The sequence below is a fragment of the Gobius niger genome (assembly GCF_951799975.1).
Source record: "Gobius niger genome assembly, chromosome: 2".
NCBI lineage: Eukaryota > Metazoa > Chordata > Actinopteri > Gobiiformes > Gobiidae > Gobius > Gobius niger.
The window spans coordinates 32,331,108-32,359,038 of NC_136853.1; the positions used below are offsets into that span (position 1 = coordinate 32,331,108).

Sequence of the window (27,931 nt, forward strand, 5' to 3'; positions counted from 1 at the left end):
AAACGGTGGCCTGTTTCTTTAAAGGAGGGGTAAAAAAATATGAAATCAATGGTTAAAAAGTGACAAGACTTTTTCCGCGGTTGAGCCTACAGTTGCCATGGAGATCGTCATCTTTGCAGCTGTTAGCATACATTTCCATAGACTAACGTTAGCTAAAATAATATATAAAAAGTGGAGAAAATATAATGCTGGTAAATAGGCCTACATCTAAAACACTGTGGTGTCCAAGTATTTTAATTTTAACAATAATTCCAGTATTTTAACCTTTAAAATCTCCATTAGTTCCCGAACTCTAGTCGCCATTAGTCCGCAGTAGACTACTTTGAAAATATCTGAAGTGTGTTGCATCAGTTCAACCCAGGGCCTACACATTATTCTATTTTATCCCTTCAAAATGTTGCACTGCGTTTCCTTTATATGGGTTTTATTGTGGTGCTTTCACCGGATATGCCCTTATGCTGTGCGTAATGGACAGGTCTGTGCCGCCTCTACCGTAGCCTGCCCGTGTCAGTCACAGTCGATGCTGGCGCTGAGCAGGAAAAACACGCGAAAGATTTGCAAAAGTCACGAAAAGCATTTTAATTTACCAAATCAGTCGTGTACTGTCAATTGGAATAGATCTGCGAAAGGTGAGTCGACATTGAAACCCTTTTTATGAGCTTCTAAAAACTTTGCGTATGGGAAGTTGCTAATTGGCTAACTTTAACGCTCGGAGCTAACATTGTAGATAACTTCCCAATGACTGAAAGTTGTCGTAAGTGGGGAAATATGTTGTAACTTATTATGTAAATGCTGTGAGCAATCTGTACTTTTTGCCGGAACAGTAAGTGCCCGTTTGATCGGTGTAGTTTTGGTAAATGTAAAATAAAGTTTTAAGTTGTTCAGTATTCAGCAATCGGAGAATCAAGAGGATTATTGTTCAAGACTTTGTTTGCGCAGGGCACTGGCATTATTACCGGTTCATTAAACTGTGTAAATCAAGCAAATATGACTCACGTTTAATGTAGGTTTATGTTTACTTAAGGACAGAAATGTTTCTATGGCAGGAATGATAAAGGGTGGGGCAGGTTTTGCCTGTAAAGATAAACTCTTCATGCTCTCATTCAGTGTTGTCATTTTACTTGGATAAAAACAGAGTTTGTCTAGTTTTAGCGCAGAGCTCAGTTGCCCAACTTTCCCCTCGATGCGCGTTAGAACAATGCCCTATTGAAGATGACACAGTGTTACCATGATGCAAAATTCAGTCCTGTCTCCTTCAATAAGACCTCTCAGGACGCAACATATTTTTTTTTTTGTGCCAAACGTGTTCAGGATATTAATATGAATCACCGGAAATCACCACTCATCACAGTTACACAGTTTGCGTAGACCATCTATTTCAACACACTCTCAAATGGACATATTGTGTCTTTGGTTGTTGAGTCACTACTGGTGTGTGTTATGGTAACGCAGTAGTGAAAGCTTTGCAGAAACATTGCTTCCTTCATCCTGAGGGTCATGTGAACTAGTTGGTCTGTCACAGAAACGCTCTAAACTTAGAAATGCTGCTCCATTTTGGCTTAAAAAGGGTCATCTCTATTTCAACAATGTGTGTTCTGCACTTAAGGTGGGCTTCAAATATTGCCTCTTGCTATTTATGTCACGTGCTATTTAAGTCTTAGCGGATGTGGTGTGTAGTGTAATAATACACTGCCAATTGCAGTGTTACAGACTGTAGGTTTTGAGCTTTATGTCAAAGGCCGCTGTCCAGGATGTGTTCTGTTCTGACCATAGTAGCTGAAATAGACTTTTGTTTTTGAGCCCTGATGGTGTTAAGTGTTTGAGTTTACCATAATTAATTAACTCAGTGTTATACAAGTTATACATAGCTTTATATATATAAAAATGGATGAACTCAGTCACAGAACAACGGCTACATTCACTTTTTTTTAAACTATCTTTTTATTGTTTTTTTTTAAGACGAACAAACAGTTACCCCGGGGATCTCAGCAAAAATAAATGTACATTATTTATACATGAACTTGGCACAGAGATGTCAACATCATAATGCCAGGGACCGTTTTAACAAAGCTGATTTGATTGCATGAGCAAACCAAAAAGACAGTTGAGGTGATCAATGCACATGAGGGTCACAGGGTCAGCACTTGTTGACTCAATCAGGCAAGCTCCTGAAATGTCCACTGCTTTGAACACTGGACAGGAGCCTTCATGGGAGGTTCTGTAGAATGGTCTGTGAATGACGTCATGTGGTATGCTCTTCTCTGCCGTCATGTAATACCGAGTTTCCCTGCATTATGTTGGTCTCTCTATGCTGTTGGCAGCTCCACTGGAAAATACCTGTGTGCTGTGGAAGTAATGTCATTGTATTTAACTGTCCACAGAGTGACCTTTTTCAATTTTAACCTATAGTCAGCTCTGTTTCGCCTACAGTTAACCCTATGTGATGATGGATGCAGTGGCTGGGCTTACATAACATTTGGCCTATGAAGAAATGCAGTGTTGCGCAAATGTTTTCAGCCTGGCATGAACGATTATTTAAATACATTTAATTATCAGAAGAAGGTTCAGGTTTTCCTTTGGTTGTCATTTAGAAAGGTTAATTTGTTCTTTGTACACTATAAGATTGTTAGTTTTATTAGGATCCCTGTTAGCTGCCCATTAATGGCTGCTAGTGTTCATGGGGATTATCTGTAGCAGGCCACACTACTCTGATCCAAAGTTAATTAACTGTAGAAGCCATTAAGACGTTTTCTATGGACTTTTTTGACCATCACTTTTTGTTTTGTTTGGCAACGTTCACATTGAAGCATGCTGTGAAATTGCAATAATGAAGAGCTTAGCTGCAGTTTCTCTTGTGAGACTGTGGCTTTATTTGTACCATTTTCTTCTGTATTTATTAATGCACTTATCCCTCTAGGAACCCCAGGCTACATCGCATCCATATAAAACAACTAATCTGCTATTAAGCTTTATTTATTCTTGGATATCATGTTGACCAGACTAAAACAAATGTCAAAGCATTTTTTACATTAAGTTACATCCTTATCTTGATAAACTGACTGTAAGAAAGCGACGGCTCTTTTACAGATGTGCACCGTCTGTCTATCACATGTGCTGAGGAAAAACAAACTTCTTTGTGCCGTTCCTGTGTGCTGTGGTGCTGATTGTGACTTTATGGGGCAAACATAAACAAACCGCTTCAGGGGAGGCGTCCATGTGCATGTCAGCTGTTTAAGTCCTGTTCATTAGCCTTTAGCGTATTAGCGTTTGTATTTAACACATCTAGGACTGCCCATCATGCGGTGTTATGGGGTTAGTCATTTTGCCCCAGGTTGGATAAAAGTCAAACAGTAAAAATGAAAACTAGAGATGCACTGAACCAGCTTTTTTGATACCGATACCAATACTGGGTTTACATAAAAGTGGCTTTCTCTTAGTAAAACCTTTTATTGACCCTTTACTCCATTTTAAGATCAATAAAATCATATTTTATTGTCATATTACGGATCAATGATCAATTATATTTATTGATAAACTCTTGAATAAACATTTAACAAGGATTACTGGACTTTTCTACACAATATCCTTGGGTATATGACAGGCTTTAGGTTACATTATAAACAACTCGCATGAAGTGATCATTTGATTATGCTGCAGTTTTTACTTTTTGTACATTGTTGAAGCAATGTTTTTTGTGTCTGTATTTTTGCACTGAATATGGAAAGCACTTTGGGGCAGTACTCTGTTTTTAAATGTGCTATATATATAAACCTTGACCATGACCTTGACCATTACAAATATGTTATATATAACATCAGTTATTTCTTAAACTAAAATACAAACACTTGGCTTCAGTCGTGACCGATTACATATTTTTTAGGCTAATTTAAGTAATTCTGTTAGTTTCTGTCCCAGCCTTAATTAGTTTTCGTTAGCATGCTAACACTAGCTTGAACATACTGATGCTAACCGCAGCATTTTGCGCGACGATAACAAATGCGTTTGCGGTGATTAAAACTAACTCGGCAGTTGAATTCTCCTGGTTCTTAGCTTTACAATGATATGCAGCATGCCCATATTCACTTTGATTTAGGTGATGAAAGTGATGTTTTTAAGGCATTGAGAGCCAAAACTGGTATCGGATATTTGTAGCCGATATCTGATATCATATTTTTTTCAGTATCGGCTCCGATATCGGGTCGGTGCATCCCTAACTAAGACTAAACCAAACCTGTTTTATTAGTTATGTTTGCATTCTTCTTTTGTTTTTTCGCTTTCCATCTGGGTGAAGAAATGTCCAATATTTGGGGAGTCACATGTTTGTCGTCATGCCATTCACATTTAATCCCCACGGTGACGGTTTGGAGACTGGTCAAATTCCCTCAGATAGACCAACAAATGAAGTCAATTCCAGAAAAAATCCAGAAAAATGACGCTGGGCACTGTTTAGCCTGTGAAGCTGTACATATTTGTTAAGTTTGCGGTGTTCTCTTGTACAGATTGAGTGGACTTCAGACCTTGGCTCGGCTTTGTTTGCAGTTCTGGGTCAAGCTGCGTTCAGCCTGCAGAGTCCCACTGAGTCAAGGTGTTGCGGACATTGTTTTTCCTATGTTCCGTTCATTACGTAAAGAAAAAAAACACGCACGCAAAAATTAAAGATTACATTTTAACCTCCCACCTGAACCGGCTTTACCAAAATCTAAAAACTTCTTGGGAAAAAAAGTGTCTAAAGAACAACAAAAATAAGACAGAAACGAGGATAAACATTCCGCAAAAGAGCAACAGAAAAGTTACAAAAACGGTGCTAAAAACATTACAAAAAATGATGAAAAAGTGTCAAAAAAAGCAACGAAACGCTACAAAAAAGTGATGAGAATAAGTGTCAAAAAGTGACGCGTACTCATACATTTACAATTTGATTAAAGGAATGAAAAACACTGTATCTGTTGTGAACAAAAGCCCATTGGTTTGGAGACTTCCCTATGTAGATCTGTTTTCAAGAATTGAGTGCCAAAAACTATAATCCACAAATATAGCTCTCACAACCCCTTTGAAACGTTTACATCCTCTTTAATTTGTGATATCAACTTCCTGATTGTCCAGACCAGACACGGGAGTTTTTATGTTTAGTTTTTCCTCACGCATGTGTGAGTAACGCTGTTAGTCTCATGTTATTTTTACAGCCTCTGTGTGTGTGTGTGTCGACCACTTGTGCTGCACCACTGAGCAAGGAATGAGGAATACGAACAGCTGATTGACTAAAATATCAAATGCAAACACTTGTATTTGATTGAAAAGCATTTCTGGAACATACGTGATGGGGTAATGATGGCTGCGGTGGTTGTATTTTATGTACTGTTGATTGACTCAGGCACCATAAAGCAGCACTATTCAGAAATTTGGCAAAGCTTGAAGGAGCTCTTTTATTACAACCGTTTTTAACATCATTTTCTCTTAAATAGGTTTCTACATCTGAACATCATCTTCTCTAGCAAAGGTGAAAATAAAAATCAGGTATTGGGAAAGAATATGACCTGTCTGAGAAACAACCGTATCAAAGAATATTCAATAGTGAACTTAAAACATATTGGCAAATCTGACATTTATAACAACCTAAAAGACACATGAGGAGGTTCTTCCCCGCATTAAAGAAACGAGAAAAAAACAAGCAATGAATAGAAGCAAAACTATAAAACAGAAGATAAATGTGCAGGAGGAATATGCCATCACACAAAAGGTGCCGGAAGTCAGCATTAAGGCAGATTAGTATAAGTTTGTAGAAGATTTGGCAAAGAAAGCAGAAAGGCTTAAACTAAGACATGCATGACATCACACAGAAATGATTAGGTAAGCACAAAGCAGAGGCCAATACGACGTAATGGGACTGGAGAGTTGCTCACAAGTTGGGTAGATGTTTTCTTTTCTCTCTAATTGATCGTTTTTTTCATAATAAACACAGATGCATGTTGCTGATTCATGAGCTCAGACATATGTTTTATACAAACCTCTGCTCAAACAGGTTCATTTAACACAAACATTTCTCGTCCAAACTCCAAAACCAGGTTCGGTAAACCTGGTGAAAGTCCCATGAGGATTATTGAGATTGACCAAAGTATCGATTGCAATATCGATAACATTTCGATTAATTGCCCACAGATACAGATGGCATCTCTGGAGTCGCCCATATATGGTCATGCTTGAGAACAGTTAAGGGGGAAAACAATTGAATTGAATTATCAATATAGTTTTCTACTAAATAAAGATACAAAGACATGATGAGGAGCAAAGTGGTTAAACAGCCAATAAATACATAAAAAAACGGAGAATGCTAACGTGATGCTACATGCCAGCATCGTGCTAATGCTAACGGTTAGCTAGCTACAATTTTTTTTTTTTTTTTTTTTTCATGATGCAAGATGTTTTTTATTTTCTTATTGCAAAGTCAATTGATAATGTATCTTAATCGAAAAAGGCAATACAAATGACTGATGTGCATGAAAATCTAAGCAGCATCAAAAAAAAAAAAAAAAAAAAAAAACATTTCTTACAAAAACATCAGGGCATTAGCTCATATATGCAGATAATTTTTCACATAGTTTTAAGGCACTTTTACATTCTAGAATTTTAAGAGACTTATTGCTGGGTTGCAGGTGACATCATAGCATTTTAAAGGCCTATACTATTATATAGAGGAAATATTATTTTGTTTTTGGGGAAATTTTTGGTCTTGTACAGAGAGATCATGGACCCAGTGACTGATAATAATTATATATTTTTTAATTCATATATTTTCTTTTTTGCTACAACTTGTGAAAGTGTAATGCTGTTAATAGGAAAAACTGGCTCCTGCACCCCATTGGGTCCGATGACATCATCATATTCTTGAACCTGTAACCCAATTGTGATTACATTCAGAAATCTACATCTATGTAAATAAAATTTACTCAGAATTATCAAATTATTATACATATATTCTATCTTTTTGTCTTTCATAAATACTCCAAATTTGACACAATTATAATCCAACATGGGTACATTGTTCCTTACCTTCAACCAATTGTATAAATCAACCCAAAATTTCTTCACATTGCTACATTCATTAAAAGCGCTAGCTACAACTGCCGTTTTTTCTGTGTTTTTTTTCCGCTTCTACTGAACAATCTGCTGTGAATAAACACCCAAATGGACCAGATTTAGAGTTGCCTTTTTTTGTATGTGATAAATAAGTTCAGATTCCACCAGAAAATGGCTAAAAAGAGCAAAAAATTGTGTTTCCCAAAAGATTTTATTTTTCCCCTTGACAAAGCTACTCCCCCTTCCATGACACGATGCCGTCTGTATCTATCCCTAGATCAATAACTGAGAGGCAAATACGCTGGAGATAAGGACATCAAACAAAGAATGCATAAAGCCAGAACAGCATTTACCTCTGTCCGCACTATCTGGAGTGCACAATGCATCTCATGAGAGAACAAACGTGAAAGCTGTGCTGCTGTTTGGAAGGGAAATGAAAACCTATTGGGTGGAACTCATAAATAATAGTCCAAGACAAGACCCACTGGAAAGCTGTCACTGATGGCCTTAATCAACACTATTCTCCCTTATTGATTAACATGTCTCCAAGAAAGGTGGTTATATGAAAAAAAAAAGGGTTTTATTTTCACAATAGTTTTGGGAAAAGGATAGTATTTCTTTTGGTTTCTTATTTACTCCGTCGACTTTAATGTTTTACACCAGTCCTTCGTCTTTCGCTATTTACATTTATTTGCTTACGAGTTACTGGACCTGCTCGGCCTCAGGGAGAGTCATATGCAGTCACTCAGAACTGAGAGACAGAGTGAGAGGAGGAAGACTGCACGCTGCATAGACTAAAGACTGAATAAAGAGACACTGTTGAGCGTTAAATGATGCACAGGAGGAGAGCGGAGAGAAGCATGGACTAACAGAAGCCCGTTTGTAAACACGGTCTGAACAAAACGGAAGCTGCCTCCTGTGGCTCGGTGGCCTCCGTAATTCACAGTGCAGCTCAGCCTCAGTTTGAGCAACACCACGGCCTCTTTATCGCACTTTGGGATTGAGAACGCTCACCTGCTGCAGAGATTATTAAACCAGATCACTCGCTTTCACTGCCCCACTCCTCCGATCAGACTACAGGCTATGGGAAAACATGCAGTAACTCTTGAAATGTGTGATAATGCCATTTGGTATTGTTAGTTGAATAACACTAACATACTGTTAACCTCAAAACAAGCTCTGGCTCCGGAAGCAAAACATCCATAATTTTTTCTCTAAAATATTTAAATTGTAAAAGCACAACAGAGCCTCATCAGCTTCAGTATGTTGTGACCGCTGGCCGTAGCACAATTATTTTTTATGAAAGAAACTGCCAGACACCACTGCATTTCATGGTAATAGGTTACCACACATAGTGGGAGGAAAAATGTATGTGAACTTTGAATTCTCACATTTCTGCCCAAATTGGTTATAAAATGTGGTCTGATCTTTATCAAGTGTTAAAAAAGAAAAACACGCACATCCAATATGAATAGTGTGCACGACCAAAGTAGACTATAGAGCTGAAAAAGAAAAAAATTCCGCACAACTAGTTTACTCTGTCCGAAACGTTACACGGTGTAAGTCATCATTAAATACTTTTTCTGGGAGCTACCTAGTTGTGCGGACGTTTTTTCTTTTTCTGATCTTCATCAAGGTCATAAGAATGGATAAACAGTGTCTGCTTAAACTAATACAACCCAAACATTTACATTTTATCATATTTTTACAGGCCATAACATGTAAACATTCACAGCACAGGGAGGAAAAAGTAAGTGAACCCAGGAATCTCGCTGAACTACAACAGTTTTGTTAAGAGTAATGGTCCAAGATTCATCCTGATCGTTGTGCACGTCTAATCTGTAACTACAGGAAAGCAGTTATTGCTAGAAAAGAAGGATCAGCAGCTATTTAATACAAGGGATCACTTATTGAAGGTTCTTGAGTCATCTTCTGTACTCTGTAGTTGAAGCGTCGTACGTTTCGCCTCTCATCCACAAGTCTTCATCAGCGCACTAAGGTTCAGCTCAGCTCACAGCTCAGATACCACAGGGAGGAGTTCAGCTTTAGTCCCTCCCCTCTATTAACAGCTATCCTCACCTGTAGGTAAACATCTTTGTAATTATAAGAGTTTTTTTCTCCACACATGACATTGTGTGTTCCTCCCAAACTATTCAACTATTCAACATGGATCACCAACATCAAAACCCTGTCTCCACTATGAAGTATGGTGCAGGAGAATCATGGTGTGGGGCTGTTTGGTTTCCTCAGGGCCTGAACAATGTGATATCATCAATAGAAAAATGAATTCACAAGTTTATCAAGATATTTTGCAGGAAAACCTGAGATATTCACAACAGCGTGGAATAAGTGAGTGAACTCCTGTATTAAATAGCTGCTGATCCTTCTTTTGCAGCAAAAACTGCTTCTCTGTAGTTGCAGATTAGATGCTCACAGCGATCAGGATGAATCTTGGAACATTCCTCCCAAATTCCTGGGTTCACTTACTTTTTCCACGCTGTCCTGTGAATGTTTACATGTTATGGCCATCAAAAATATGATAAGATGTAAATGGTTGGGTGGTATCAGTTTAACCAGACACTGTTTATTCATTCGTATGATTTTGATGAAGATCAGACCACATTTTATGACCAATTTAGGCAGAAATGTGAGAAATTCCAAAGTTCTCAGATACATTTTCCTCCCGCTGTTGCTGATTACCTTCCATAATTATTTTAGACTCTTACTTATATACGACAGAGGCACCGGTGGGTGGTAGAGCGGATAAGGGTTGTCTTGTGATCAGAAGGGCGGGGGTTCGAATCCCTCAGATTTTGCAGGTGTACATGGTTGTTGTGTCCTTGGGCAAGACATTTCACCCTCCTTGACTCCAGTGTCTGCCTACATTGGGGTATGAATGACAGTGTGAACGGTTGACTGGTTCCTTGCTGTAAAGCGCTTTGGTCCTAATGAAGGTAGAAAAGAATAGAAATAATCTATTATTAGTATTAGTATTAGTATTATTATTATTATTATTACTATTATTCGTATTATTATTCGTTTAAAGGGTTTAAAAGACGATCACTTATTTTAAAAAAAATCTAAACTTAACATTGACTAAACTAAGAATAACCCAGAACAAATACGGATCAATTGAGACAATTTTAAATAAAACTAATAAAAAACAATGAAATTTAATACCAGGATCACAATAGTGGCATTGCAAATATCTGTCATAGAAAACCATGTGAGCAGATCTATATAGGTGATAATAAGAGAAATATTTGCACTGTTTTGTGTCACCCTCCTCTTCTGATCACGGTAGATCTAGAGTGGTAAACTCTGGAGGAATGTTGTTGTGACAGAGAAGATAAAAAACGTTGTGGTGCTTCAGCTGTTGGTCTGACAGACAAGTCACGTGTGAGGCTGTGTGAGCGTAGAAGAGGATGTGTCCCCTTTCCGTTTTTTCAGGATACTAGTATTTCTTACACATAGTTTGGAATGGAATCTCTGTAGGGAAAGGATCAGTGACGAATGTTGTAGTTTAACAATGTTGTAGTTTTATAATTTCAGTATGTAGACCACGGGACCTGGTTTTGATCTGGTTTATTCAGTGTTAGTGACATACGTACTTTGTGTTACCTTTGCTTCAGACTAAAAGAGAGCGATTACGTTACAGGCTATTCTGTTTCATTGTTGTCACGTAAAGCATTTATTTGAATCCAAACTCATAGCACTAATATTATCTCCAGGCCCTGCCACTGAGCGTAAGATAGGGCAGCAGAGATGTCGGGCTCCATGGACGACTCCATGATCGATGTGTCCAGTGACAGCTTCTGGGAGGTGAGAAAAATGTTCACGCTGTTTTTCAGTGTCTAATTGTTTTTAAATCTTCAATAAAGTGTGTGTTTTCCTATTAAAGGTTGGGAACTACAAGCGCACAGTAAAACGGATTGACGACGGCCACCGGCTTTGTAATGACCTCATGAACTGTCTTCATGAACGGGCTCGTATTGAGAAATCCTATGCACAACAACTGACAGAATGGGGCAAGAGGTGGCGGCAACTCATAGATAAAGGTAACTTGTCAGTATTTTATAACGCCAAACAAATTTACCATTAAGGTGTAATGCATTATGAAACTAGAGCCATGTTTTATTGCAAGAACGCAGTGTAATGTCTTTCTGTCTTTTTTGCAGGCCCTCAGTATGGCACACTGGAGAGGGCTTGGTCCGCGCTGTGCACTGAAGCAGAAAAAGTGAGCGACTTGCACATGGAGGTGAAGGCTGCGCTGATGGGAGAAGACTACGAGAAGCTGAAGAACTGGCAGAGAGACGCTTACCACAAACAGATGATCGGAGGGTTTAAAGAAACAAAAGAGGCTGATGATGGCTTCAGGAAGGCACAGAAACCTTGGGCGAAAAAGCTCAAAGAGGTGTGTTTTAGGACTAGCCTGTGTTATTACTGGGCACTTCATTGGTAGTTGGCTATTTAAAGAACTTTTCCAGCAACAGAGCCATAGCCAGCCCTGTGATAAGTCATCCTGCACTAAATGGTGTGGCCATGACTATAAATTACATCCATGAGTTCACACGATTATCCTTTGTTTATACACGTTTCCATAGAGGCCTGCTGAGGTAAACAACGCACTATATAAATCTTTCCGTGTCACTTCTCTACTAAATTAACTTCTAGCTCTACGGTGTTTGTCACTGCATTCTGTTTTGAAGCCCCTGTCAATGTCTCGGGGCAAACCTTCAAAACCAGGTCACTCTAATTTCCTCTCCCCACATTATTTTGCACTGTCTGGCAGCAGTGGCATTCCTCTCTGTCCGTGTGAATTTGCGCAAGCACATACATGTTTCTGTCTGTTCAAAGAAACTTTTGTAACCTTTAAACCTCTTTCTGCTACTTCCTATTTAGTGATGTCAGGCTGGGTGGTGACATCCTGGCTGTGCAGTCAGTAGAACAATAAAGTGTTTCTGTCGCTGTGGTTTATTGATTAACCAGTCAAAACGGGACAAGTGGTAGCCTGTGTAGGAAATGAGGCTAATTAACTCATCAGGAAAATTAGTTTCTGTCATGGTGACACGGCCATCATGTGTCAAAATAGCAGACAGCTCTTACTCTACATTTGTTTTAGGCCCGCAGGCCTTGTTTTCTTTTTTTTTTTTTATAGTAATATAGTAAAGAGGTTTGGAAATGCCTTACAAACAGTCAGAATGACATAGCCCCTTACCAAAGCCACAGCTCTACTTTAAAGCCACACTGCCTAACACTTCACTTATAAAATAGAATAGCTTTAATAATATTAATAAAAACAAACAAATGCCATGAGCGGGCTCGCCTCCTCAGGCCAGACGTAAAGTTTACTCTGAGCAAGACATCGCCACCTCATCTCTGTAGAGATATTGCTTTGACTACAGCTAAATATGATGTTTAAATACATTAGGTCTTCTTCAAAGTGCTTTATTTTTGATAACCTACAGCTAAAATAGCATTGTCTGTGTCCAGCTGTTAGTGTTTCCTGCAGATGTCCACCGAGACTACAGGGGCACTGGCAATCTGTATTCGTAATATGTTTTGTGATTTCACGTTTTGGACTAAAGATGCCACTTATCTCTCTAGTTTATCTTTTAATTGTTCTTTTTGATAAGCTCTTTATGATTTTGATATTAATAATTAAGAAAATTCAAGAAGCAGCAAGTTTAACAAGTGCCCCTTTCTACACTAGGGAGGTTGATGTTGACTATTACTATGGGGAGATAACTACATTTTTAGAGCACCATAGTCTGTTCTAATAATGGGAAACACTGAGCAGGTCATTTGCGTAATTAGTTGTGTATCAGTGTTATGTAAATGTTTATTTGCTTTTGTTGCATGGGAACATACGGGAAGGTTATGAATTTGAATTGAATTTATACTGTTATTTTTATTTTCGGGTTTTGATCATTTAACATGTTTCTTCTCACCATAAAAACAGCTCATTGTAAAGTGAGTCTGGACGGGCATCTGGTGTGATAGTCAAAGCTATGAACTGATTTACAGCAGCCTTTCTAAACAAAACATTGTCCGTCTCTCTCTCAGGTGGAGACCATGAAAAAAGCCTATCACTCGGCTTGTAAAGAAGAGAAACTGGCCGCAAGTAGAGAAACCAACAGTAAACTAGAAAGTAACAACAATCCTGAGGCTCAGAAAAAGCTTCAGGAAAAACTGGAGAAGTGTCAACAGGAGGCACAAAAGGTAAAGCAGGTTTAACTTTATGCACCTTTTAAAATAAACACATTTCAGATGTGCACGTCCTGCCCTTTGTAGACAAAGGAGCGCTATGAGAAGTCTCTGGAGGAGCTGGACAAGCTAACCCCTCAATACATGGAGAACATGGAGCAGGTGTTTGAACAGTCGCAGATATTTGAGGACAAGCGCATCCGCTTTTTCAAAGAGCTGCTTCTCGAAGTCAAACAACATCTGGATCTTTCTACCAATCACAGGTCAGAAAGCAATCTGTGTGTTTATATCTGAAAAATTAAGACTTCTTACCAATCCAGTTCATCTTTGTAGATTTCAGACGATCTATCACACGCTGCAAGACACAGTTTCTGCTGCAGATGCTGAGGACGATCTTAAATGGTTTCGGTCTAATCATGGTCCAGGGATGCCCATGAACTGGCCGCAGTTTGAGGTACTTAATAACAACACAGTACTGTTTTAGGTTTCCCGAAAACACATGCCATGTTACCAAAATGACAATGAATTTAATATTTTAATATACTAAATACACAAGATTTTTTTATTTTATTCGGCAAGAAATTTTCAAACTGAAAATACTTTGATGGGTCGTTACTCTATGGAGAATGCATTCTTGCATAAAAGTCCAATTTGTATATTTTAACTTCAAACTTGCACATCTTTGACAGAATTTGGATTTGTCCGAGCCGAGCCCCTTTAAGAGATGGTCCATTGTTGTGAGTTTTGCATGGCCGGGCTGCCCTGTCAAAGCCATGGGGTTGATGTTTTTCTCCACTAATATCTATTCCTCTGAATTGAAGTGGTTCTTTGTTGCTGTATTCAAAGTAGAGATGAAGCTTGTAGTACTTTTATATATTCTCTTCATTATATCAAATATTCTGTTGTTTCCTCGGACGGCTGAGATGGCATTGGGGATATCCTCTCTATTACTTTAATGTGTATTTTATACATTTGATGAGCCACGTCTTGGCAAATGTGACTTTTTCTTAAAGGTGATGGATGATATAGCTGATTCGGCTTTTGTTTTTCTGTTTGTCGCATATACACACACATGCATGAACTGTGTGTTGCAAAACTCTACAAAAAAGCTCAAATATTCAATTATGAAGTAAATTGTGTGTGTGTGTGTGTGCTGCTATATCTGTTTCCTTCTCATGAGATGCCTTGAAACCCCGCGTTAGAGCTTGTGCGTATGTGCTCCACAGGACTGGTCTATAGATCTGAACCGGACTCTGAGCAGAAGAGAAACTAAGAAAAAGTCATCTGAAGGAGTAACGTTGACCGGGATCAGTCAGACAGGATCTGATCAGCCGGTGAAGACCAGCAGCAGGTAATATCTCATTATCTTTATCCGAACAGTGCATTACAACAATCAAAAGTGGGACAAAGTACCATCATCAACTTCATAATAAATGGTTAAAAACACAGGGAAGCAAAACCACACTTTTCATGCAAGTCCAATATTTTATGAATGAATTTAACCTGGATAATAAGACCTTTAATCATTGTATTGAAACAGATCATGTTAATTGTGTTTCATGATAAATAGTAAGAGAGAAGTGGCTGTGGCCCACTGGCGTCAGTATTAGCTGGAGCACTCGGTGAGCTCTTTATTCCCCTCATTTCAAACACACCTGAGATATTCATGGCGTGCCAGAGGCTGTTGGTCTTCAGGAATGCTCTTAAAATTACGCAAGAGAAACTCTGGGAGTGACGCCGGTGTTGCTATGGAAGTGCCAAGCTTTTCTCTCTTCTGAAAAGTCTCATTGTTGCTTGGTTTCCTATGAAAAGTATGCTCATTGTTGGCAAAATATTATTGTATAATTCTAATCAGTGGTTGCGGCAACACATGGCTGGTTGAATAAGTTAATGCTGCGTCATTGTTAAATAATACTGCATACTAGTTGTTTGTTTTTGTATTTGTTTTACTTGTACAGTCAGCTATGGTCATACACTTAACATGAGAGGTTTAGGGGAGTCAGTATCAGGGATGTTGGACAGAGCGGACACTCGGGCCTGCCCCATATAAAGGTGGTAGGCCTGGCTGATACAGTATGTAGGCTGATATTTTAGTAATAGCAATTGAATTTGATGTTGTTTTTTAATCTCTCAAATAGCCTTTAGTATTGTAGTATTATTATAGTAAAAGTTTCAATCATAGAAACGTATAGAAATATATCTAATAGAGCTCGACCGATGGGTTTTTCAGTTTTAAAAAATGTCTTGTCTATTCACCTTATTCTGGAAGTTTGCATGGGCGTCGCCATGAATTGTGCCCGCCCCTTTTCTCCTATCAGTTTACATGCGACTGGAGAAGTCAAGATAAAATCGGTAACTACGCGAAAACAAAGCCGATTTTAGGCCGTGCAGAGAAACATCGCAGTGTTGACTTGTTGGTGCAAGAGAACATTTGACATTTTACACAAATCAATCTACTAAACATCACATTTAGCGGCGCACATTTTCCCTTCTTCTCTGTTTAAATTAACGGCCTTCGCGCAAAGCAAAAAGAGGCAAAAGTGGGCGGGGCGGAATAAGGTGAATAGTCCTGTGTATTATGCTTTTGTGTCAGTGTTGAACTGTGACAGCAGGGGGTGCTTAGAGGCATAGGGCTAATTTACTCAGGACATTCATGTTTAGTAGATACTTCAGAGGGACTTTGTTTGAAGGACGAAAATCAGAAGATTCCAAAACAAAAAACGTAAAGTTTCTCTTATGGTTCCAAAATTGTACGCAAAAATCTACAACATTAAATCTTTAAAATACAAACTTTTTAGAGCAAAGTCTCTCTGATCCCCTGAGGCCTAGGAAGATATGTGAGGGCTCATTTTAAGGCCCTGAATGATTCCAATGCAAAAAAAAAAATCACTTTTTGTTGCGGAGATATCGACATTTATATCAGCCGATAAAAATGTAATGTAAACCGGAAAATACCGATATATTGGCTGGCCGATATATCAGTTTGGGCACTAACCCTTTAACGTCTGGTTGAGAAAAGTGTTTAAACTCTCTTCCACTTCCATGTACAAAATACTACCTATTGTACTGTACTTTTTGTCTGTGTGTTTCTACAGGCGAAAGCTAAACACAAAAACAATTATTAGTTGTTTTGTGTAACTAACCACTTATTGACCTCTTCCCTTATTGGATTTCTATGAGCCAAAAAGTCATTTTGAGACCCAAGTCTTTGTAATTAGTGAGGATGTTTTGTTATGCCAGTAAACGATACAATATACTATTCGCCCCTTTAAGTACTGTTTACTGTGAGAAACCCTCAGGCTAAGGATGGCAAAACTCTGCAAACAAAGGCGTTGACTGTTCTCAGTGTGGCTTATTGAGCCGCTGTTCTACAACGACTGTCCACGGTCAGAGTGCGTTCTGGGAGTATGCTTTGAAACGGAACAATGACAGGAAGCAAAACTAACCTCAACTGTTTGTTTAATTCTGACATTGTTGTTTTTGTTTTTTTATTAGAGTGTATGGTTTCTCCCATTTATAAAGTTGCATTGAGGCAGTTGGTAGTATTATGTTTTTGAGGGTTGATCGTGAGTGTCTGTGGTCGTAACTGTTGCGTTGTCTCCATGTAAACCTATTGTGCATCTCTCACTGTGTCTCATGTCGTCAGCCTTACCATGCCCACCATAACAGAACCAGTGAGCACAAACCCCTTTGACGAAGACGACGACAATGAGGAGGAGGAGGAGGAGGAGGAGGAGGAGGTGCAAACCACAGTCAACCACATCAGTGTCAATAAAGAAGAAATAAAAACGTTGGTGAAAAGGAGACTCTTATAATCTGGCGGCATCTTGCTCTCTGTTTTGTGCTTTGGGTCATACTTTGTGTCTTTCTCTTTTTGCTTGAAGGATTATCTTTACTGTTTTCTTTGACCTCTCTGAGACAGAATTATCGTGTTGCATGGTCCTTGGAATGACACTGCACACAATCGCACTACTACAGTCAGATTATAACATGCAGTTCATATGCTTTTTGTTATAGTTAGTGATTAACCTCATAAATATAGGTAATGCGTTACCTAATACGCATGCAGGTTTTTGTTGGTTGAAATTAGCGTTAGACGTTGTTGGTCTGACTGTAAATCATCTATGGTTCTTTTTTGTTCGTCTGTGAGGGAAAGCTGTCTTTGGTGTCTCTGTGGCTCCCTCTTCTGGTCGTGCAGGTCAAATCAAATGTTTCTACAATGATTTTGTCATTCTTTGGCCCTCTTTCCTTTATTGTTTACTTATTTCTTTTATGTTGCCTGGTCTTCAGCGTTGTGTTAACTAAACCTTTCACAGCTGCTGTATTGTACTTGTCCACTATGTTTGAGCATGTTTTCTTCTTATTTAGAATTAACTTTGTGTATTTAGGTTACCAACACTAAATCTGTCCTCATGCTGTGTAGAATTAAGATGTGGTGGTTTTTTTTACATTTCTTCCAGCTTTTTTGCTTTTGTGCCACCTTTGGTTTGTTCCGTCAGCTTTGTGTATTGGTAGAGCATGACTTAGGTGAATGTTTTCTATGTTTTAGCGCGAGCAGCATGGAGAAGACACCTGACTGGTCTGATGAAGACACAAGTGCTAATCCCTTCTCTACCAATGGGAATGGAAATCCATTTGACAATGAACCGGCGTCTCCAGTGATATCGGTGCCTGTGCGAGCGCTCTATGACTATGATGGGCAGGAGCAGGACGAACTAAGTTTCAATGCAGGTAATCTTTATTAAGGCAACACAATATGGATTAACAGTCAAGTGTCATTGACTAAAAAATGCTTTTCCAGGAGAGGAATTTACAAAAATTGGTGAAGAAGATGACCAGGGCTGGTGCAAAGGCCGACTTAAGGATGGAAAAATTGGTCTCTATCCTGCCAACTATGTGGAAGACATCCAGTAAACCTGGATTATTTCTTTATTCTATGTCCTTCCTGTGGACAGACTGAAGGACAGTTGCACATTTTAAATGGACCACTTATTGTTTCTTCCGAAATTACATTTGTTACAACTTTTCTTTTTTTTTTTAAACCACTTCAAGTATTGCTCATAGCACAGAGAAAATGTCACCCAAAGCCACAATTTTCTTAGAATCTTGTCTATGCTGTTACAAAATATATAGCATCTATAAGGTTAGAGTAAATATATTTTTAGTATATTTTAAAAGAGATTGACTAAATGCACTGTTTTTGCAATTTAGCCTTAAAAAAAAGCCACTATGGATGCATTAAGGGAGATAATCTAAATAAGACGATTCCTGCAGATCGAAAATGGGTCCATTTGGACTCATGAAATGTTTAAGTTGCTAATTAAATATTTCCTTTCCTGCCTGTGTGTCATTGCTATGCTTTTGACTTGATGAATTTCAACATTTACGAGCGATAAATGTAAGAGGTCAACGCGACAGTCTCCATTTATACTTTGTACCCAGAAAACTTGTTTTATGCTATGTTTAAAGTTTAAAGTTTCTCACTGAAATTGAATGTACAGTTTATTCACTGATTGTATTAGTTCACTCACTGGTCTTTTCTCTGCCTTTCAGCCATTTAACAAATGGACACACACACACACTTTGTCTTTTATTGTAAATTGTAATATTTTATTTCAGCATCACAGGCTGTTTTTGATTTTTACACAATAGTACAGTTACTGAAGAAACCCTTTTAATATATGGCAAGATTAAGCTATAAAACAGCGGACCATATTGTGTTGCCTACGTGTATGTATATAGCAACTATTAAAGATATCCTATGAGATCAGAGATGGTGTGCCGTGTGGAATAGATTTGAGTGGAAAGAGAACTTTATGATCTAATTTCTTATAGTGGATCTGAAAATAAGTGCATTATCACATTAGTGTCAGTGTGCCGTCTATTCAATGTTTTGTTTTGTTTTTCCTAAATTGATGGCATATACAGTGCCTGACCCAAATAAAGTCGCCACCAAAAAAAAAAAGTTACACGCTCTAATATTTTGTTGGACCACCTTTAGCTTTTATACAGCACGCATTGTCAGAAACGCCAGTGTCGGGGGAGTGTGACCAGTCCTACCTCGAGGACAGGACGTACTTTGTTGAAATTGACAACTGTGTCTTAGACCCCAGGGGTCAATCTTGGGACCCCTCTTATTCAACTCGTACATGCTTCCATTGGGTCAGCTAATAAACAGCAACAATGTGTCGTACCACAACTATGCAGATGACACTCAAATCTACGTGTCACTGACGGCTGGTGACCATGGACCTGTAGATACTCTCTGTCACTGCATCACACAGATCAGTTTGTGGATGCAAAACAACTTTCTCCAACTAAACTCAGACAAAACTGAGATAATTGTTTTTTGGCCCACAGGCACAAAGACAAAGTGTTATCAGTCACCTTGAGTCTCTCTCTCTAAAACCAAAAAATCAGGTTCTAATCTAAGAGTAATCATTAGATTAGATTTACTTTATTGTCCACCGAGGTGGAAATTTGTCTTTGGTTCACCATTACAGTCACAAAATCACACATAGTTACAACAGACAGTATCAAAGACAATAAGTTAAAAAGAACAGTTAAAAACAGTTGTGCTGCATACTCCACTAGCGCTCACTCAGCAGGTTTATTGCATTAGGGACAAATGAGCCCATGGACTCAGACCTGAACTTAAACAGCCACATCAAAGCAATAACATCAGCAGCTTTTTACCATCTGAAAAACATTGCTAAGATCAGAAGAATATTGTAAAACCAGACTTATAGACTTATCCATGCATTTGTCTCCAGCAGGTTAGACGACTAAACGAGCTGTCAGAGCTGCAGAACATCCAGAACGCTGCTGCTCGAGTCCTGACAAGAACCAGGAAGCTATAGCCTATATAAACACGACCATGTTAGTCCAGTGCTCTGGTCTCTGCACTGGCTTCCTGTCACTCAGAGAATAGAATGTAAAACAGCACTGCTTACAAGTCTTTTCATGGTTTAGCGCCGAAGTCCATCTCTGACATGTTACAGCCGTAACATGAACCATCTCGGGCCCTGAGAACCTCAGGGAGGGGTCTCCTGGTGGTTCCCAGAGTCAATAATAAACACGGTGAGGCTGTGTTTCAGTTTCATGCAGCTAAAATCTGGAACAGTCTTCACAACGATGTGAGACAAGCCTCAACTCTGACAAAGTTCAAATCCAGGCTGAAAACAGTTCTATTTGCCCATGTATAATATGACACTGAAAGTATTTTATCTGCACTCTTGCCTTTTACTGTAATTGATTAATTTTATGTTGAGATTTTTATTGATTTTATCTGTTTTCTTGTAATTTTCTTTTCAACTGTAAAGCACTTTGAATTGCCTTGTGTATGAATTGTGCTCTACAAATAAACTTGCCTTGTCACTGCGCAAAGCCTTTAGCACATCGCAAAGATTCTCAGAGGGGTTAAGATCTGGACTCTGCGGTGGCCAATCCATGTGTGAAAATTATGCCTCATCTTGAAATATGTCCGTGCCATCAGGGAAGCACAAATTACCTGGCACATACCGTTGCTTTTCACAAGACGCCATCAAAAACTACATTACCCATAAGGCTTCGGACCACCACATACCCACGTGTCGGCTTGAGCCATTCAGCGTCTCTCTGCCTCCCTCTGACGTGTCGCGGTCGTTGTTATTGAGGAAAATTGGTGACAAATGCGACTTTAAAAAGGCTCTTTGAAGATAAGACAATGTCAGAGCCAACGAAACATGCCATTGTCACTGTTTTTAAGAGGCTTCGCTCCATACCTTCAAATAAGGTGAGGCGCCTTCGTGGTCTATTCTTTTGCACAAGGAAGTCTGGGATAAAATATCTGACACGTCGCTCTCACTGTGCCCGATTGGTGTTGACATACGGATGTTTCTGTAGACGGATGTGTAAATGGAGGTTACAGACAATTAGAATATGTTTGTAGTCGAGATATTATTTGTTACGTACTCTGTCGGTCAAAGCTGACGGAGTACATTAGCTAGTCCTGACAGCTGACACAGGTTACAATGATGAGGCCTTTATTCCACCTGTTGAACTTATCACAGCTGAATTATGTGTCATATCAAGAGTGGTCATCAAACATATGGTACAGTGCTGAAAACAGACCCACTTTGAAGCATAATGTCTTTCTTTTTACTATTAATCTTTTTTTATAGCCTATATATAAACACTGTACAATTATTCTGCTTTCCTGCAGATTTGTTTCGACTGTTCAGCTAAAAACCCCAGCTGGGCCAGCATCACATATGGTGTATTTCTCTGTATAGACTGCTCTGGGACCCATCGGTCTTTGGGGGTGCACCTGTCATTTATCAGGTTTGTGACAAAACGTCATTGACTTCCTTTTTGATTATTATTAATTTCTTGGCTTGGTGATTAATTATTATTATTCCCTTTGTTTACTTTATTCACACAAAGTCCATGTTGATTTAATGATGGTAGTGAAGGCATGTCTCATGTTACATCTCAGTACTTTTTACACAGGTCCACTGAGTTAGACTCAAACTGGTCATGGTTTCAAATACGATGTATGCAAGTGGGAGGCAATGCCAATGCCGTGAGTATGTCGATACACGGCTGATATACAAACAACAGATCATGGTCATGTCATGTACTTTTTGACTCCAAAACTAGGTTGCATTTTTCAATCAACATGGTTGCACATCCAGTGCTGCTAATGCAAAGTACAACAGCAGATCAGCTCAACTGTACAGAGATAAGATAAAGACTCTTGCCACACAAGCCACAAGACGCCATGGCACTGAGGTAATTGGCAAATGCAGCCGTCATCCTTCACTGTAATATTTAAAAAGCATGTTTGTTCATTGAGTGTCACTCGTTTCTCTCTAAAGTTATGGCTTGACAGTCAGGCTCCCCTCTCTCCAACATCACCGGATGAAAAGCATTTGGATTTTTTTAGTCTGCTCACACAGGTACAGCTTTCATTTCATTTGTTGTCAAGCTTTGTTTTAAAATGACTTAATTCTTTGGGACAGGCTCCTCCAGAAAATCTAAACATGGCCAAAATGAGTCTCAGCTCCTCAGTGACTGAGAAGCCAGAAACTACTGAAGAAGACAAAAATGGTATTATTGTTATTGTTATTATTATTATTATTATTATTATTATTATTATTATTATTATTATTAATGGGGTATAAAGGTTAAAGGTGCATAGTTGAACTGCATGAGAGGTTAGCATGGTGCCTTTACTACTTTCCATCACAGTGGCCTCTATGATGCTCCAGGATCAATACACAATTTATCCCGGAGCGTTGTAGAGGCCACTGTGATCGAAACTAAAAGCGTCATGCTAACTACCCATACATTCATTGGGTCACAAATGCACCTTTTTATAGTTGTATTTTTGTTGTTATTTCCTTTTCTTTTCAGGTAACCCAAATGAAGGACCAAGTGTAGAAATACTGGGTGTCTCTCCCAAAGCAACAACAGGTTCGTGGTCCTCTTGTTAATATTTGTCTTATTTCATTTTGATATATAATATGATATAATATTTTAATATATTGTAACTCTTGACTGTTGCAGAAGTGTCTTCACTTCTAAAAAAAAAGCCAACTACAGCCAAGAAATCTGTGAGTACAATATATGTTGAGTTTATTCTAAATGCGCACCTTTTTTCTCATTTCTTTTTCTTCTTGTAGCTTGCGTCTAAGAAGGGAGGGCTTGGGGCTCAAAAGGTCAGCAGCAAGAGTTTCTCAGAGGTGGAGAAAATGGCTCAAGCTGCAGATAAACAAAGAGCGAAAGAGGAAAGTGTTGCTACTGGAGCAGTTAAGGCTGAGGATGAGTCTATGTGAGTGCATTTTTGATCACATTATTTTTACCCATGTCACTTTTTGTGTGTTTTTAAAGATATTTATATTCTTATCATCGTAGTGCCCCATCCTTTCGTCTGGCCTATAAGGATCTTGAGCAGCAGAGGAAACTTGAAGATAAAAAGCTCAGTAAGTTGGAGGGAAAGAAGAAAGAGCAAGCAGAAAGGCTTGGCATGGGTCTAGGAATGAGGAGGTATGCACTGTTAGGAATGATTTATGCATATTTTAATGATTAGAACTATGCACAAATTAACTGTTTTGTGTTACTTCTATTAAATACTATTATATTGAAATTGTAATCTAATACATTTGTTTTGCTCTTGTTCTTGCTACAGTGGAATTACCCATTCTGTAACTTCAGAAATGCAAACTATACAACAGCAGAGTCCATTGGGGGCCAAGACCAAGAGGAGCCAGAGATTTGTGGACGATGAAGGCGATGATGCGACTTTCATCCCAAGGTTAGATTTAAACACACAATTCTTTTAAGTGAAATACAACGTGTTCAATGTTGCCTGTATGTGTTAGGGTCTTGTCGCAGTTTGAGGAGGTTTCAGACACTTCAGATAAATTCTCATCTCGATGGGATGACAGCCATGAAGGAAGAGGGTGGATGAAGGAAGCCAAGAAACCAGAACCAGACTTCTTCATTACAACCACTATATTGGCCCGGGATGAAAGGTTTTTTTTTTGCCTGTCGATATAACATTTTGCCTTGTATTGGTGGCCATAATGAGCATTTGTTGCAACCTCTTCTATAAAGTTTATTTAGTCTATTTATTGCCCTGTGATGTCCTAGTAATGGCTCAGCACTACCAGTAGCTACCCACCCCTCTCCAAATGCTTTCTTCAATTATCATCTTGATTGTCCATCGTGTACACTACCTAATTCCTACAGATTCTCAAGTATGGTTGTTGTAGCTGATGTTTTTTTTAAGTAAAGGAGCAAAGCTCATGGTTGTAGACCCAGATTTATTCTGTGTGCATTAGTGAACAGCAGGGGTAGGCAACATGAGGCCCGCGGGCCAAATCCAGCCCTCCAGCACAGAACCTCTGGCTCCCAAGATGATTCTGAGAAATATTACTGTGAAAATAAGAGAACAAATACCCGTTAACCCATACCCCTCACTTTAACCAAGCACATTTTCTCTAGTTCAGCTTTACCCAAATCTAAAATCTGCATATAGGCCAGTGTAACGCCTCATATGAAAGCTAAGGTCTGCATAACTGATCACTGTGTTTTTTTAAAGCGTTTTCGTCACGTTTTTGTCAAATTTTTAGTCGCTCTGTTGTGGCTTTTATGCTGCTTTTTCAAAACTCTTTGGCCATATTTTTGACACTTTTTTTATTAATGTTGCTTTTCCTGCACGTTTTTGATTTGGGTAAAGCTGAACCAGAAAATGTGCTTGGTTCAGGTGGGGGTTAAGAGGTTAAAGTACTCTAATAATGCGGGAAATAATATCTGTATTTGGAGGAGCATCCCATGAGGTCACATATAATGTAAAACATTTGCATTGACAGAAAATGGTTCTTTACTTTGGGCTACAATGGTGAGGTTAGTCCCGTTGGTGTTTTGGCATTGAGGAAAATCGGCCCTACCCCCTTGCCTACCCCTGGTGTACAGTAGAGCCTATTCCCCAAATATTCCTCTTTATTGTGTCGTCTGAACATCTCAAAACTGTTGTAGTGGCAACATTAACCAAATGCATTTCAGCACTATTAATACAGAAAAGCATTGTTATTCATGTTTGTTTCTTGTTTTATTAGAGCTACATCTAGAAGAAAAGCAGAAGCAGCCGTGGAGACAGGAGACGCTCAGACAAAGTTTGGTGACGCCAAAGCCATTTCCTCTGACATGTACTTTGGGAAACAAGACAATTGTGAGGTAAAGGCACCTGATATAAATATGTGATTCACCCTGACATCACTCAGCCCAATACACTTGGTACCTAAAAGATAAAAAGTGTTTAGAATAGAACAAAAGCCTGGTACACTATACAAAATACATATAATTGCAGAAAAATATTGCAGGGAGACGGAGAAAGTCAACCGTCAAACTGAGATAGACAAAAAAAAAAAACGTTTTTTAGAAGAGAACAAATGAGTCTGATACTTAGAGGATGGAGCTCATTCCAAAGTTTAGAAGCAGTAAAAGAAAAGGCATCATCTTCTGTTTTCTTATCGGGACTAAAATCAAAACCTGATCTGCGTGAGAGAGAGGGCGTGTGTTGCAGTATCTAAACAGAAAGTAGGCTTTTACCAGGAATAATATGCACAGTAGTACTAATAGAGTAGAGGCTAATCTTTAGTTCTCTGGTTTCTTCTTGGTTTCTTTAGACACAGTAACCTCTTTCTGGAAATGACAAAGACACAGTTTTACACGTGAGACAATATTGACAGTTCAGGCGTTCTGCTCCCCCAAAATTTCATCCACTGAGCGGCACTGTGATCAAAAAATGCCTCCGTTCGTAGCCTAGCGCACCTCCTGTGGCTATTATACTGCATTTAGACCGGACACGATGGAGACTTTTCTGTTCTGTTTTATTACCTTAATGTTTGCTGCAGCCCTGTGAGACAACTCCTGTTGTGATATTTGGCTCTACAAAACCATTGATTGATTGAAATGTCAGGGGCAAGTGATTTTAAATGTGTTCTGAAGCGTAGGAAGGAGCTCTTGACTGAAAAATAACTGCTGTTTTTGGGCTAACTCTAACCTCTTTGCTACTGTCATGTCCAATGGATCTTTAACCATAACTATACCCATGGTCTACGTGAGGATCTCTCTAGTATTTAAGCACATATCCAGCCCATATGTCCAAATAAAGGATGATTATTTTTGCCAGTGGACAATGGTTATTCCAGGTTAGCCCCGTTAGCTTGTTACAATCGCCTACAGCTCATTGTTGATAAAAGTCCGCAATAAACCACAAATGACTCAGTGTGTGATCATCTCAAAGGCTGCTTTATATAGTTCCCGGCTTTATTGCCGTTATTATTGCATAATACTTGATTTCACCGGATCTATGCGAGTTAGTTAGCTCTGGGCGAGCAGTTAGCAGCTCGGCTACGGACTTATTTATTGACATGGCTGATGTTCTCACGTTGAAAATGGACAAGATAAAGTTGTATTGGGCAGAGAGAGATAATCAGAGGCTGTCAGTGCTTATGAAATGGCTGATTTTTACTATAGTCTCCCAGGGACAGCTCACAGACCCCAGGGGCAACGGTTAGCTATCCCGCCCGGCCTTCGAGGCTCCGAGGGAGACCTTGCAGCGGGGCAGTGTGAAGGGAGCCGAGGAGGTACGAGCCCCAAATGTAGGGAGTCGGGACCATCAAAGTCTGCATCATAAAATATCAGCTGTAGAATTGTGTTCCTTTTTTACAAGAAGATGAAGCAAGCAGAGCGAATGAAAATGCTCCGGCAGACAGGACCGGAAGTTGCGAAGATATGTGTTACCCATAATGCAACGCAAAATTCAGTCGCTCCCCCGCCCATCGGAGGAAATTTTGGGAGAGCAGAACGCCCGAATTGCTGCACAGTACAATGACCATGGTGCTCCATCAGCCATCTTTTTCTAAGGCAGGTCAAAGAACAGCTTCAAAGCCTTCCTCGGCAATCGTAATTGTCACAACTGCATGTGTACATTGCTATTTCTTCCACAGATAGCATTACATTTTACTCTGCAAATGAACACAGTTTAACTCAAATGTGCTTATGTAATAAACAAAATAAGCAAAATACACAAAACATATAATAAATGTGAAATAAAATATATAGTCTGTGTCTGTTGTTTTTCAGTATGAGGCTAGAACACGGCTGGAGAGACTTTCTGCAAATTCAGCAATTAGTTCTGCAGATTTATTTGAAGACCAAAAAAAACAAAGCGGTAAGTGTCTCCAGAAATACTACATGTCATTAAAAACACAACAGAGTTTCGGATAGAGTGTAATAGATGTAACTGTGGGCTCTAGAGATAAAAGAAGCCACCCTGACTCACAGCGCCCTCACCCATGTACCCAAATTCCCAAGTCCAAATACACTGCCTAACCAAAAGGTTGCAGTTAAAATAATTAAAAGTGTAATTAATAATTTGTGCACACAGTCAGTTCATATCGTTTGACCCAAGTGCTGCCCAGTGCTCCTGACATGTCACAGCTGAAGCAGGGAATGCGCTCAGTTGCTGGAAAACTGTCAGTGATGGCCAGTGGCGTGGTCAATACTATACAGGTAAAAAAAGTAGGAAAACTTCCTTGTCATTTTTTTTTTGCATTTTATCTAACTATTTGTTTGTGTTTTAGGATCACTATGGCTCCTGAGCCTTGTGTTCATGTGAAATGAAGACAAGTCAGTGCTGTAACATGCCATGAAAAGTTACCCAAAAGCAATCTTTATATTTGCAGCTATATGTTTGGACTGGACTCATGTTGAAATTAGCAATGTTGACTTTTCTTAAAATAAGTTGAATACGACGCACGCGTCAATTTGCGCATGTGTTTCAAAAGTGCACTTATATTTTTCTACATAAAGGACCAAAATTCAGCAAATATTTGCTTATTCAAATGTGTTAAAGCACAACTTTATGCAGAAGCTGTAGCAGTAAAAGGTAAATGACTTTGGCCTTGTTGTAGTTTAGGTCAGTTGCACTAAATGATTTGCTTGGTTCAGTCGTGCTGCTTAGAAGTTATTTTTTCTTTTTGTGTATCTATTGTGTAGACTCAAAATACAAATGTATTTATAAGTTTATGTTTTGGGTTTTGCTGTAACCTGTTATAAAGTGAATCAAGTTTCCTGATGTACAGGGTTAGAAAGGCCT

General features: G+C 38.9%; 2 protein-coding genes across 4 annotated transcripts; both read left to right on the top strand.

The window, feature by feature from the left end:
• Nucleotides 1-454: 454 nt before the first annotated feature.
• pacsin2 (protein kinase C and casein kinase substrate in neurons 2) lies at nt 455-19,128 on the top strand. Of its 3 annotated transcripts, XM_079551639.1 has the most exons (11): nt 455-629; nt 10,806-10,896; nt 10,976-11,132; nt 11,253-11,488; nt 13,141-13,296; nt 13,369-13,544; nt 13,615-13,735; nt 14,508-14,632; nt 16,928-17,071; nt 17,831-18,012; nt 18,083-19,126. In XM_079551639.1, the coding sequence occupies exons 2-11, from the start codon at nt 10,840-10,842 to the stop codon at nt 18,193-18,195; spliced, it is 1,467 nt and encodes a 488-aa protein (XP_079407765.1). In that variant the 5' UTR covers nt 455-629; nt 10,806-10,839; the 3' UTR covers nt 18,196-19,126. The 3 variants fall into 3 exon arrangements, with proteins under 3 accessions (XP_079407765.1, XP_079407766.1, XP_079407767.1); XM_079551640.1 differs by lacking the exon at nt 16,928-17,071 and having other exon boundaries at nt 457-629; nt 18,083-19,123; XM_079551641.1 differs by lacking the exon at nt 455-629 and having other exon boundaries at nt 10,834-10,896; nt 18,083-19,128.
• Nucleotides 19,129-20,902: 1,774 nt separating this feature from the next.
• On the top strand, nt 20,903-27,873 carry arfgap3 (ADP-ribosylation factor GTPase activating protein 3). Its single transcript, XM_079551747.1, has 16 exons — nt 20,903-21,055; nt 21,485-21,603; nt 21,772-21,844; nt 21,922-22,053; nt 22,140-22,220; nt 22,284-22,371; nt 22,678-22,737; nt 22,831-22,877; nt 22,947-23,095; nt 23,179-23,310; nt 23,453-23,578; nt 23,646-23,798; nt 24,885-25,002; nt 26,917-27,004; nt 27,221-27,345; nt 27,417-27,873. Exons 1-16 carry the CDS (start codon nt 20,987-20,989, stop codon nt 27,432-27,434), a joined length of 1,578 nt encoding a protein of 525 aa, XP_079407873.1. The 5' UTR covers nt 20,903-20,986; the 3' UTR covers nt 27,435-27,873.
• Nucleotides 27,874-27,931: the final 58 nt, after the last annotated feature.

What these genes read in the sequence shown, in the direction of transcription:
- pacsin2 (XM_079551639.1), top strand. Translation starts at nt 10,840, where the DNA reads ATGTCGGGCTCCATGGACGACTCCATGATCGATGTGTCCAGTGACAGC. An exon ending in GATCTTTCTACCAATCACAG is followed by an intron (nt 13,545 to 13,614) that starts GTCAGAAAGCAA and finishes TCATCTTTGTAG; the next exon opens with ATTTCAGACGATCTATCACA. An exon ending in TGAACTGGCCGCAGTTTGAG is followed by an intron (nt 13,736 to 14,507) that starts GTACTTAATAAC and finishes TGTGCTCCACAG; the next exon opens with GACTGGTCTATAGATCTGAA.
- arfgap3 (XM_079551747.1), top strand. Translation starts at nt 20,987, where the DNA reads ATGTCAGAGCCAACGAAACATGCCATTGTCACTGTTTTTAAGAGGCTT. An exon ending in TGGGAGGCAATGCCAATGCC is followed by an intron (nt 21,845 to 21,921) that starts GTGAGTATGTCG and finishes CTCCAAAACTAG; the next exon opens with GTTGCATTTTTCAATCAACA. An exon ending in CAACTACAGCCAAGAAATCT is followed by an intron (nt 22,878 to 22,946) that starts GTGAGTACAATA and finishes TTCTTCTTGTAG; the next exon opens with CTTGCGTCTAAGAAGGGAGG.